This window comes from Aethalodelphis obliquidens, unplaced genomic scaffold (assembly GCF_003676395.1).
Source record: "Aethalodelphis obliquidens isolate GAN/ISIS:26980383/991018 unplaced genomic scaffold, ASM367639v1 scaffold34, whole genome shotgun sequence".
NCBI lineage: Eukaryota > Metazoa > Chordata > Mammalia > Artiodactyla > Delphinidae > Aethalodelphis > Aethalodelphis obliquidens.
In genome coordinates this window covers 11755266-11769342 of record NW_020837978.1, presented here as the reverse complement: position 1 = coordinate 11769342, position 14077 = coordinate 11755266, and the positions used below count along the sequence as shown (strand labels likewise).

Below are 14077 nucleotides of genomic sequence, written 5' to 3'. Positions count from 1 at the left end.
CCAACTCCTGCCTCCCACGTACCCAACCCAGGACAACATGCAGGGGCTCAGCCCAGGGTGAAGTCAAGCACACAGAGCACCCCTCAGCCCTACTTATGCTGGTTTGGGCGGTAACAGTGCACCTCTGCTAAAGCTAGAAGCACAGGGTAGAGGGGAGAAAGAAAACATTCCAAAGGGAAGGGAACCTGCAGCCCGTCCTGCCATTGAGGCCAAACAAATCTACACACATTCCACACAGGGAACCCCGAATCACCAGCCCAGGTCTGGGCAATCACGAAGCAACCTCAATCCCCACCCAGTTCCAGATTCTTCCAAGCTCCACCCTCTGCGTCCTCCGCCCCACCTCCCAAAGCACCACCTAGACCTGGGCTTTCCTTCCTCTGATCCTCTGATCCGTGACTGGGCTGCGCCTTTAGTCCTCCATAAAGGGCATTGCTCGTGCATTTTCACATGCACAGTCAAGAAGGCCTAACGTGTGAGAAGGACCACACAGATGGACTCCACAAGATGCTTTGTTAAATGAGGAAAAGGGTCTGCTTCTTGGAAACCAAAGCAATGCAAAACATTGTCTTGAAACCCCCAAGTCATGCCACACAGGTAACAATCTGCCACACAGTCAAAATTCCAAGACAGGAAGAGGAAACAGGGAATCCCATAAACCAACCACCCATAAAAAACGTCATGTGCAAAACCAGTCAGACGTCACGCTGATTAGAGCGGCTTCCATGGTTCCGCAGACACCATGGCCAGGCTCCATGTCACCATGAGGGACGGGACGCGGGAGGGTTTTCTTGAACAGACTGCCAGTGTCTTGGGTTACCGAGGGGACAGAACTCATGAGCAGGATCTGAGAGGTGTGAACAAAGCCCAGGGGATGCTGCTGCAGGAGAAGAATCTGTATCCAACCATGACCGTGGGTGATGACACTGAGAAGCCCTGGCACAATCAGAAAGGCTCTCCCAGCTCTCTGCTAGCCAACTGGAGTCACGTGACTTTCAGATTCACCTTGGTGGCCACTTAATCTGGGAAAACACTTAAGATCAGGGTTAAGGTGTGTAGAGCTGAGAGGTGCAAACTCCCCTCCCAAACTTGAACAGCAGGGAAGGTGAAAGAGACCCCCCCATGAGCAGGAACCTGAGGCGAGCCAACAAGAGTGAAAAGTGAAGTGAAAGAAAAGCGTATTTTCCCAGAGGGATGTAGGAAGAACCCACTATAATCACTAAGTCATCACGATCTATCTGGAACGGTCACTTGAAATAAAATAGTCAGTTAGGTCCTCAGAGTTCTCACATCCAGGATGACTTGTGCAGGAAAGCATGACCTCTAACCTCTAATACTGGAAGGCTCCAGAAATGATTTCAAAAGCAAAGTGTGTTTTACTCAAAAGAAACTGAAGATTCACCTGTCTTCTATCTACTGCTTGGTTTACAATGAGCAAAAAAATTTCACTTATTACATTAAAGAAGGAATACAAGCACCAGCAGAGAAGAGACCATTTACAGGCTATATAATCTGAGGGGCCGCAAGAGTTGTCCAGTGCATGGAGGTGCTCAGCTGAGGGGGCGAGAGGCACAGTGAACCAGCCACGGTTCAGCTCGCCAAGCCGGGCACTGCTGACCCAAAGGAGCACCCTTCTGGAATTTGTCCTGAAGGTACCTGAAAAAATAAGACCTACATCCGATACTCCTGATGGAAGGTGACATGGTGGAAAAGTTCCAGGCATTGGAGATATGAAGAGCTGGGTTCAAATCGTGACTTTGCTATTTACACGAAACATGCCACTGGTGAAGTATTTTGAACATTTGTTGACTCAGCTATAAAACAGGGTAATAAAACCTTCCAGGTATTTCATAAGGATTAAAGTAAGATTTATTAGCACGATATGTTCTATTCACTAAGGGACAGTTCTTCTTTTAGAGACAGAGCTTCTGGCGCTTCAAAGAGTATGAAGGATGGATTTCTACTAGAAACATGCTCTCTTGTGGAGGGAGATTTTCTATTTATAAGTCAGCTGCTTCTTTATTTTGAAATTTTCTATTTCATTGCACTGGGGCCTACTTAGGCAATTCACTTTTTGATGACTAATTAAACGTGAGGTTATGACCGTGACTAAGATAAAGTGCAAACATAGTAGCTACATTTCCCGTGTGTGTTTCTATCTCATTCTCTTTCTCTCAGTCAACATTCAAAGAACAGACAGGACTTCTGCTTCTGGCTGAGACAGAGTAACAGGGACAGGACTCCCCTGCTGCCTGAAGAAACTAAAAATCCACACAAGACAATGGACATCACACAACAAAGCACCGCGGTCCCTGGGAAACAAATGACTGCCCAGGTTACTGCCTTGAGAGAAATCCAGAGGAATCCCTGAGTTGAGGAGAAGGAATTGAGAGTTTGGGGAGGAAAAGAATGTATAGAGCAGAGTACTCGAGAGGCAAGAGCCACACAGAAAAGTCTGGAATCTGCTGAGGACCCTCCTCAAGTACTCGCTGAGCACACGTGTGTGAAGGAAGTACCCAAGGAAAAGTACCACAAGAAAGAATTACAGGGAACACTCCCCAAACCCCACACAGGGCTGGGAATCATGCTTTGTCAAAATGGTACACATAACTCACAGGGCACTGAGTAAAGTGCTTATATGGGTTCTACCTGAGTAGCTGGGAAAACCTACCCCTACACCAAACACTGCTCTCTGGCCCTACCTAACAAAGCTTAAAAGGTTCAATGTTCTCTAGTAACCTACTCATACCCTAGAGCAATGCTTGAGAAGAGGCAGAGAAATACAAACATACCCAGAACCCAACAAAAGAACACTTACGATGCCTGGCATCCAATAAGAAATTACCAGGCAAGCAAAATAGGAGGAAGATATGACCTACATTGAGTGCAGGGACATCAATCAATCCAAAATGACCCATAAGTGACACACATGATAGGTTAGTAGACAAAGACACTAATAACATCTATTATAATTCCATTCCATATGTTCGAGAAGGTAGAACAAAGACTAAGCTATATTAGGGGAGACACTAAAGATTATGAAAAAATCTAGAGACGTCTAGAGACTAAAGACAACAATGTCTGAGGCGAAAACTATATGTCTGCAGATATTAGGTAGAAACTATCTACAATGAAACAGAGAAAAGAAAAAGACTGGAATAAAATGAACAGAGTATTCATGAGCTGTGGAACAACTTGGAACACCTTGATATACGTGCACCTGAAATCCCTACAGGGCAGGGGGAGGAACGCATGCAAAATATACCTGCAGAAATAACGGTTCGAATCTTTCCCAAATTGATGAAATCTACAAAACTGAGAAGCTCTATGAAGCCCAAACACAAGAATCTAAGAAACCTATATGAAAGCATATTGTATGATAGATTTTTTAAAGCTTTAGAAGCAGATGTCTTGCCAGATACACTGCAAGCCAGGAGATGGTGGAGCAGTACCCTTAACAACCTCCACGGGGGAGTGGAGGAGGAGGAACTATTAACCTACAATTCTATACCCAGCAAAAATATCTTCCAAAACTGAATGTGAATTTCTCACAACTGCATGTGATTCTACAACCCTAATAAGAAGATTCTTTTTTAATCAGGGTGAAATAAAGACCTTATCAGATATAAAAAACCTAAAAGAGTCATCCAACACCAGCAGAAATTGGAAATGTTAAAGTCCTACAAGCAAAATCAAAAGGAAAATGATACCAGAAAGCCACATAGATCTAAAGGAAGGAATGAAGAGCACCAGAAGTGACAGCTGTGTGGGTAAATTAAAAGAGCAGATGGGCTAGACACAGCTAGGTTTACATTTTTTACATTTATGTAACTCTACAGTTATTTTCTGTGGTTATTAAAGGTGCCACATAATATTCAGTTCATCAGTTTTGCACCTTTTTTACTTCCTGTAGGTAGAGAGTATGTTTCAGTCAAAATAGCTCTGAATTCAATAGTGCGTTTAACATTAAACTATCCTACAAATGCATTTTGTTACACAGATATGTAAAAACTCTTTAGGCTTTTAAAATTCTAATTCCTAAGGATGGTGACGTTGAATAACTCCAATTTCTAACACTGCGTGCTGCCCAGTAAGAATCCTATGCATTTGAAGGGCCTATCTTCTTTCCAAACTTGGAGGTAGCAAACTACTGCATGTCAACGTAGTACCTCGGAACAGAAATAATAAGGAAAACAGTAATATTTGACAATTCAGCTGTAAAAGGGATGCCTATTAAAAGCCTGGGAGAATTCTCATCATCTCAACATGTATTCATATCCAAAACCTGAACCACACCAAGTCCTCACCCCTAACACTCCACATTCAAAATCCAACCTCCTAGAGCAGGGCTGACTGTCTGAACTCCATCAAGTCTTACACTCCCAAAGGCTTAAATAACTAAAATACAGCAGCTCTTTGTTTAATAAAAAGAAAACACTTACATCCCTACAGAGGCACAGTCCACACTATTTTTTTTTTTTTACTACTTCAGTAGACACTCGTGGAGTTTGTTTTTAAAAGTGTGTCAGGGATCTTACTATTAAGTACTAGTAAAATAGGGGCCACCCCCCAAGGGCTTAGGTGTGACTTACATGTGAATAGCCCAGATAGCATCTTCACAAACTACAACCTCACCCCACTCACACCTGCTCCTTGCAAGCAAATACCTGGTCACAACAAGCTTTGTGGAAGAATTCACACTCCACACCATTAGGGTCCTTCCCGTGACTCAGCAAACTTCAAAAAAAAGAGGGACACAGGCCCACACTTTTCCATCTGCCCATGGATGGCGGTGAGGGCGGCGCCATGGAGAAAAGATATAAATCACAATTTGCATAAATCAAAATCACATTTGAGAAGTCTTCAGTGAATGTGCATGTCCCCATGTAGCAATTCATGTGTCATACACGCTGATGACGGCTAACGGTAATATCTCACACGGAGTCCTCATTATATACCTGGGAGCTCCTCATGAATCAATCTGCCTAGGACACAAAACCCCCCATGAGGTGGTTACCACTGTCACAGACATTTTACAGGTGAGAACACCGAGGCCCAGTGATGTTACAGAACGTGCCAAGAACACATAACAGACAGCTGAGCCAGAAGAGGCCACACGGTCTGGCTCCAGCCCATATTCTTAACCACAAGGTGCCCATGACACGTCCCTGAGAACTACCACCCATCCAAAGATAAAATAAGTACATACAACACTTAATTCTGCTAGATATCTGAGTGGCCAAGGCCAGTGACCCCTGAAGGACCATGCATTTTGGATCTCCCATGCACTTACACCTGAAAGTATACCATGTCACCAACTTCTTTGTACACCTTCTTTCCACCAGCCAAACACATAATCCCTTATCCTGATCATAACCATCATTCCCAAGTTTCTCACAGTCTATCCACACATGACTGACAAAACTGGTCCATTCTGGTTTCTAAAAATCCTCAGATACTTCTTGCAGGAAACAAATTTTACAATAACCGAGTATCATGGGATGAGCAATATAAGGGGGGGAGGGTAAGGAGCTAGGCATGGCATGATTAAAGGTGGAAAACCTCTACAATGTTTCCATTCTAAACAGTAAGAACTAATTAATGTATGATTTTTTAAATTATTTATTAAACTCACCTACCACAGGGATCAAAAGAAAAAGAAAACCAATGCCTAGGAACTCCCACCAGTGCCAAGTCCTTCAGATCTTCAATGGCTGGGCTGCCCTGTCCATCAAACAGGCAAAGAGCTTCTAGAGAGGTTGGCTTTTCCTTTTACAAAGAGTGACTTTAGATGATGACCTTTTAATGACTAGGTAAAGAAATACCTTTTATTTTTGCCTCAATCAAGAAAAATAAATCCTATGGAACGCTGGATTCTACTGCTTCCTATGTACCAAAAAGATCCCCAACTTAAGTAAAACCAATGGCAGCAAGTACATAGAACCAAACATAGCTTAGGGGGTTTCCGGTAGAAAAATAACACAGTGTAAACACATGGGATGTTTTGACTAAAGACTTAAGAAATGTGTTACAAGCATCAATCAGAAAATGGAATTGCTTCAACTTGCAGGCTGGAAATTCAGGGCAAGGTCTAAACTGAGGTTGGCATAGTCTACACATCAGATTTCAATTTTTCTTAAGGAAGTCAAACACATAAATTCCCTTTCTTTCCCTCCCCCACCAAGACAAAGGCATATTAACTGGTGATCCTAAAAACATGCACCTAGAAAGAGCAATTAACTGTACAAAAATAGCTAGCAATTCGTATCATTCTAAAGAGAGAGGGGGGAGGGGAGAGGGAGAGGGAGAGGGAGAGGGAGAGAGAGTGAGAGAGAGAGAGAGAGTGAGAGAGAGAGAGAGAGTGAGAGTGAGAGAGAGAGAGAGAGTGAGAGAGAGGGTGAGAGAGAGAGCATTTTCCAAAACAAATACATAAATCATGACTGGAATTTTAGGACTCAGTGTTCTCACATAGAAAGTCTAAATGCCAAAAGAGAATGCAAGTGGTGCATCATAAAACATGCTCTTCTCGTGCATATTTATGGGAATTTTAGACGCTAGATAAAGAGTAAGATCTAGTCAACAATCAGTTCAATGTCGCTTCAGCGACATTTCAAAATCACCACTTTAGGTAGTTACTCTGGGCTTGGCTTGGAATCAGCAGAGACAGCACACTCGTCAGCTTCTTAGAAAAGGTACGTTACATGTAACATGAAGGAAGGTTGAGCACTGAAGTCTGACGGTAACTGACAAAGCTCCAGGAATTCAGATTCCAGTTCATACCCTTACAAGGCAGGGCTCATACCATAGAATTTATACTAAACGTTTATGCTAAATACCAACAAGGAATCAAAATAAGCCAAAAATTATTAAAAGTTATTATTTTCTATTTGCTATGTACCCTGCAACACTTCAAGACATTTATGCCCTAACTACACTACCGTAGTTTACGGATGGGTAGTGTAGCCCCTTTCTGCAACGCAGGCCACCCCAGAGCAGCCCTAAATCTAGCCTAACCTGTCAAAACCTTAATCTACACTATATGTCCCTGATAGTAGACTGTGATCGTAACTCCCCAAAATGCTGTCATGAATCCGTAATTCAGTAAAACAAGGTACTTGGCACACTAATAATTAAAGCAGATTAGCAATGCGTTAAGTTTTCCCTAAGTTCCCCTAAACAAAGTTTCTCTTTTTCACTGCCCTGGAGAATTAAAGTTAATTGACTGATTTGCACACAGCTGCCACACAGGACCACAGTCCCGTGCAAAGAGGAAGCCGGCAGCACTGCCATCTGAGAAAGGTGCTAGGAGCCAGGGACAAAGGGCTCCCCACACCCACCCCAAGAGAATGAAGCCTAATGGCCTTTGTCATCATACCCCCATGCTGACCGACCTCACCAGAGGTGAGGGTGATGGACGGCCATGTAGCTGAAGAATGGGTACTGTCATTTCCAACCACAGTCACAGACTTTTGTTCCTCAAAAACAGATGAAAGATGATGCATGACCCCCCCACCCATGTTTGGAAACATGGAGAGTATTATTACACATTCCAGTATGTTTACTAATGTGGTTTTTCTTACACACCCTTTAACTCTCCCTCTTGTGACGGTGCACTTTTCAAACTGGGGCAGAGTGAATGTTTGTCACAGAGCATCTGAAACATTAAAGGCTTACACTGAGACACTCAGCCAAATGTTTTTAAATAGAGTAATGTACAAAGTCCAGTACACTGGCAGAGATACTTCTTACATACGCGTGCTAATTGTACTAACAAATCCAATGACACCTTCTAAGACACAGTGCCGAGGATTGAGGGAAAAAGAGGATGGAAGTTAATACAGACTCTATACCATGGGTATTCTAACTGAAGACACTGCGTGACAGAGGAAAATAAAGGCTTGGAGCCATGCATCTCAAATTTCAGATCTAAAGTACAGTTCTGTTAAGGATTTTAAGTATCCACACATGGCCACTCTTCTCCCTTCCTCTTAATTTGCCACCATATTCAGTTCTTCATTAGATATACACAACTAGATGGTTTCTGAAAAGTAACTGTAATTCTGTATATAGACAGGGCAAACAACGAAGTCCAGACCAGGAGTTATTTTTCCCCCCTTTCCCAAACCTCTCCAAAAAACAGATTCTAAGAAAAAGTAATTAATCTTGTCATCCAGGAAAACACTGAGTATGAGAACAGAAAAGGAATGAAATGAAATATAAACTCTAAGGGAGGCGGCGGTCCGCGCAGACAACACAAGGCGTGAAATAAGGCTGATAACAAAGGGTTTTTAAAACACCCAATTAAAAGCGTTATTATATAATGTCACTGTCTGACCATGAAGCCACAACTCTTATCAAACTACCATAGCCAACTTCCTGATCAAGCTATCTAAAGCTTATTTAGGAAAGTCATTTAAAAAAATTTAAAACCTGCTGGTAAATTAATTTTAAGAACCGATTTCACACCTACTAACTTGGTTAACACCAAGTGGATTTTGCTTTCCTGACAAGGGGAAAAATTTTTCAGAAACGCCACATTTAATTCTTCAAATTTTTAGAAACATCTCTTTAGAAATGGCGAAATACCATCTAATATACTCAAGAATACAACTGATGAAAATCAATTAAAATGAACAGCAAAGACAGGAATTACAAGTTGGCAACTCTTTGGCCAATTTTTATGGCAGGAAAGTGTTTTCTTCTGGTCCACAGCATTTTTTTGCTTTATTCATCTCTAATAATAATTAGTGGACAATATTTAGAAACCAGGATATCTGATACAAAACTCCAGAATTCTGGCTCCTCTATGAAAAAATCAGGAGATTGGGTGAGTGGGCCCAAGTTTGTCCCCACGCGGACAAAACTGGCACCTAGTGTGAAGTCCCTGGTTTAAGGCAGCAATATTTTCAGCCTTGAGTACTAACCTTTTCCTCGACGGCCCTTCTTCAAAATCTGAAGAACTAACATCGTTGCTAGTTGAGGACACTTGGGATGCATCGTCCTTCTCATTCTCTGACTGTTCTGATGCTGGTCCTAATCCCTTAGACTGGCCATTACCAAGGAGCCCTACAGGTGAAAAAAGGGGACAAACACTTCAATACATGACATCAGGAAGCAGCACTTTACCACAGTTAACCCTACACAGTGGCTGATATGGGCAGACAAGAATCTGGATAGAAGAGAATTAGAAGGTACACATCCCTTGTGAATGGAGGGGGAAAAGTCCCACCTCATCCTACTTTAGACCTTACACGAGAGTGAAATGCCTACCAAAGAAATAACTACCACAGTAAGAAAGTCAAGCAGAAATGTGTGATTGTAATAATGCACTACAGCATCCTTTCTGAAGTGCATCAACGTCTTTCAGGGCTGGGGAGTGGAAAGGAAGAAACAAACTTCACGTATTACCGATTCAAACTAGTTACCCTTCCAGGGCTAAATATTTACTCTAGAAACACTGAAATCCTTTTTGGAATTGCCTTCAGGAACCAGTACCTGCCACCCAAGAAAAAGTATCAATCATTACCTTGTGGCCATATATCAGTCCTTAACTAGAGGTCTGACTGTACAACTTGCTCTTCATAGCAATCCACTGTATCAGAGTCACTGTATTGGAATCTGATTGTCTCAGAGGATAAGGATTCTCCACGACTCCATACACGGTACCATGCGGAAGAGGGAGTCTGGTGGCACCAGGATGAGCCACTAGTAACCCAGACTGGGAAAAGGGCTACGCGAAGTGACATAGAAGCTGCTGAGCCACCAGCCAACGGGTCACAGCTGAATAAAAGCCTGGTCTTCTAGCATTCAGATGTCCTTGCATCTAGGGTTCTGGATACGATTTAGGTTCTACCAACGGGGGGCTTGTACCCACACAAGTGTCCACAGCCACCGGCCCCCAGTTCCACTGTCTAGTCACCAGCCTCTGGGCATCAGCAGAAATGCTAGCAAGTGTCTGCATTTTCACAGCCACGGTGTTTGGCTTTTAAGTGAAGCCAAAAGGGCAGGGTGGCCCCTTGATTTTTGTTCTCCCAACCCTTCCAGCAAGTTTGTAAGCACTTACGTCCCTGTATTAAATCCCTTTTTGGTTGAAGCACTTAAAGAGTGGTTCCTATTAGTTGCAGTAAACACTATATAGAACACAATATTCTACATATTGGGTAAGATTTTCTGGAAGAACACAGTATACTGCAACAAAACCCTGGGACTTAGCCTGTTTACGCATGCATTTCCCCAGTTATCTATTTTTACATCATTTCAGGGTATGAGTAATAACATAACGCTGGAAATCTAATACAATGCAGTAAATAAAATCCCATGGCTGTCACTCAGACTTGTGGCTTTGGGAGTCATGACTACAATATGGAAGTGAAAACACTAGGCAACTTCCCAGAGAAACAGAAAATGTGGGGCGTTTGCACTGTGAGGCAAACAAGAGACATAATTGCAGGGAAATCTATGAGTCTAAGGGTTGAAGTGTGGCCAACGTTTCAAAGATGAGAGCAGTGCTATCCATTACGGTAACCGCTAGTCACAGGGAGCTACTGAGCATTTGAAATATGGCTATGTGAGTAAGAAGATGAACTATTACTTTTATTTAACCTTATCTAAAACTCACTATAACTAACATTTCTTTAATAATTTGATATTAATTCTTGAAATATTCCGGATGTATTATTAGGTTACGTCAAATACACTTAAATTAGTCTTACCTGCTTCTTTAAAATTTTGTAATGCAGCTCTAGAAAACTAACACTACATATGTGGTTGAAGTAACATCTCTATTGACCAGCACTAAATTAGCGCACTGCAGCAATGTCATGGGCGGTGGGGCGGGGTGGGGGGGGGATGACCACGCAGCAGCCCACCAAATAGCAGGAAGATACAGACCATACTTATAAACGCAGATTAGGAAACTAGCCCAGGGACATAATATAAGTCACGTGTAAAAAAGGCGCTAATGGATGAATTACCACACTTGAAAAGGATGGTAAATTCAAAATAAAAATTCTGGTTATGGAACCATATATAAAACTAATTTTTAAGGGGGATTATCTCTAAAATAAAAGTGCACTCTTGGTTGAATTCAAATTTTTCAACAGTATGTAAGGACGTAAAGGAGGATAAAGCAAGAAAGGAGGAAGGAAATATAACTTCATTTTTGAACACCCACCATATGCCAGGGCACGGGGGATCCAGGCAAAATCCAACCAAGCCTAAATTTTAGTAGTGAGAGGAGATACTTCTGTATGTATCAGTTAGTAGTATGTACAAAGAAGAAACCCTGCACTTGCAGGGTAACCAATAGGGTATGAATCACTGGAGCCAGCAAGCAAACCTGCAACAGCAAAACGAGGAGAGCAAAGCTGGTATGTGCAATACACCTAAAAAACAAAAACCAAAACCAAAACAGTGGTGGTGCTGGTGACAGTGAAGGAGGAAGAAGAGGTGGTTGTCTGAAGCTGTGTTTGGAACAAGGAGGAAACAGAAGGGCCAGCAGGCGCTGCTCGGTGAACCTGAGGAAGAAGCACTTGCTGTCCCCTCTGGTATGCACATAACAAGATCTCAAGCATCTCCTGAGGGAGCAAGCAGCTCATGAGTGAATGAGTGAGTAAGTGAAGGAATGAGTTAGCAGAGAAAAGTTCAGCTATTCAATGACAGCTCTACCCTTGTCATTCTGACAAAAAGAACCTCTGTAGACTGTAAAGAATAGTGACCCTCAAACTTACGCCCTGGGCATAACCCCAGTGTGTCCTCTTCTAACAAATTTCCAGATGATGCTGGTTCTGCTTTGGCTGGTCTAGGGGGGCCACATCTTGAGATCCACTATTGCAGGGGGAAGCAAGATTCAAGCCAGTAAGAGATCTAATTGCCCTAAGACACTATAAAGCTCTGGGCAAGTGTGCACTAGATCTCAGGAATTATGTTTGTACAATCTATCATAATACAACTCACGTTAGGGCACCCACATCCAAAGTTCACTCACAGTAAGGCGCCCAAAACCAAAGTTCTGCTGGGGCATTCTTCCACCTTGGATCATTAATTTTGTGAAAGGAAGTAAGGCTGCTTAAAACTTATCACACAGCTATCAGACCCTGCTAATGACAAATACAGTTAAAAAGTAACGCATGATGGAAAAAAAGTGTTCATATCTAAGAGGCATCAGTCTAGAACAAGGATATAATGTTTCTTCTCTCCAAAAAAAAAAGAAATCAACTGCCCAAGCACAAATTCAGGGAAACTGGATTATCAAGTTTTACATGAAAAGGGGGAATTTTAATTGACTGTATGTGAGCTCAATGTCAGGCAAAAGGATGAGAATGCTCTGAAACACTAAGGCATGACTGAGCTCCATTAAAAGGAATCAAAGTGCTGAGTCCACAGTCCCAAGCCCTCATCAGACTAATATCTTCAAAGAACACCAAAGATGCCTCCATTCCAAGGATTAACAATGTCTGTTACCTGAACTACGAGACAGATGGGCTGTCATTCACTTTCCAGATCAGGAAAAAGGGGCCCACACAAAGGGACTGCTTGCCTGTTATGTGAACTAGAAGACCTCAGCTGTTTCCAGCCTTTACTGGGGGGGGGGGGGGGGGGGGGGGGTGACTTGTTCTGCGTATAACTGTTTCAATTTGAGTACCCCCCTCCTGACATCAGCACAGAGAAAATGTACATTTATTTTTAGTTAGACAGTCTCCATGGTTGGATAAACCTGGGCTTTTTTCTTTTCTGCACACCGCCCACCCCCTTATTCACATCTCCAGTGGACTGGCTACCCTATTTCATTTTGAACGTTTTCATCCAACTCGTACCACGTGCCCAGTCCAGAAAAGCCAGGTCAGCAAGATGGAACACGACACCACGGGGCAGAAGAGCCGTTATCAGACCATCAGACAAGCCAATGAGTACTGCCTTTCCTTTCCCCTACGGAACAAAGCCCTGCCACTGATCTTTTACATTATTTTTAGTCAATGAGAAATAATCAAACGGCATCCTCTCCTCCAAACACACCAACTGGCTTTATCTTCCCACCCTCGCCCAAGCCCACCATCAACACAAACCTTTGTCGGGGGAAGGAGGTTAAACAGAGGAGACGCGATGGCCCAAAGACCGCCTCCCCACACGAGCATTCGTTCTCCTCTATTAATATTCAGTAGGTTGAACTTAAATTAAACCACATCCATTGTCTTTCACAAGAGCAATAAATATGAGCTGGAAATTCCAAATCACTGCGGTAAAGGCAGCGCTCGGCGAGTCACCGTCAGCTGACGGGGCGGCGTGCCACAGGCCACCACAAGGGCAGTGCCCATGCTCACGAGCTGAGAACCCCAAGGAAACAAAATTCAGGAGCTCTGGACCCTCATCTCCCAAATGAGCAAGCAACTAAAAGGCTTTCAAGGCAACATACCCGAACTGGTTCTTCCTAAGCCTGGAGCGGCAGCAGCAAAGAGGAAGGAGCAGTCCTGTTCCGGGGGGGCTGGAGATGTGCATGAACATCTCCCCCTGGCCTTAACATAACGGGGGCTGGGAAATTTAAAACACAAATGAGGCCAAAGAGTCCTTCAGCTAAGTGATGATGAGAGCTACAGATTTCAGAACAGAAATGTGCACAGAGAAGGAAATTCTTTCCTAACATCTGAAAAGGGGGACGAGAATGGGCAGTGCTTACAATTTTCTGTTTTAGACACAAAGAAGTTTCGCCAGTCCTCCCATCAGCTACACGTACGTGGTGGAATACAAAACTGAAGGAAAATCTAATGCCCTTATTTCACAAAAGAAGGGTTAAAGAGAAAGGAAAACAAGGGGACCTTTGAAGCTGTTCCCGAGCTTCCAAAACATCTGGAGCAACCAAACGTATTAGCATATTAGGGAGAGTCCGTGTATCTGGCTTTGTTGTAGAAGAGATGCACAAAAGGTAATTCTGTATTATAGAGCCAATGCCCGTCTGTCACCCTGTCACCGCGAGACAAGGTATCACATTACATATTAAACAGTCAAGCATCCAAAGAGAGCTTTCATTTGCGGCTGCAGCAGTGTGTGTGTGTGTGTGTGTGTGTGTGTGTGTGTGTGTGTG

At 43.1% G+C, this 14077-nt stretch overlaps 1 protein-coding gene across 8 annotated transcripts in view; it reads right to left on the bottom strand.

The window, feature by feature from the left end:
• Positions 1 to 14077, bottom strand: part of JARID2 (jumonji and AT-rich interaction domain containing 2) — a 243175-nt gene that overhangs the window by 87369 nt on the left and 141729 nt on the right. For 7 of the 8 annotated variants that reach the window (XM_027128412.1, XM_027128411.1, XM_027128407.1 and 4 more), the window contains one exon: positions 8925 to 9066. The exons of the other annotated variant lie outside the window; for it this stretch is intronic. In XM_027128412.1, the coding sequence (XP_026984213.1) occupies positions 8925 to 9009 (85 nt within the window). In that variant the 5' untranslated portion in view covers positions 9010 to 9066. The remainder of the gene's footprint in view (positions 1 to 8924; positions 9067 to 14077) is intronic. 8 annotated transcript variants of the gene reach the window in all.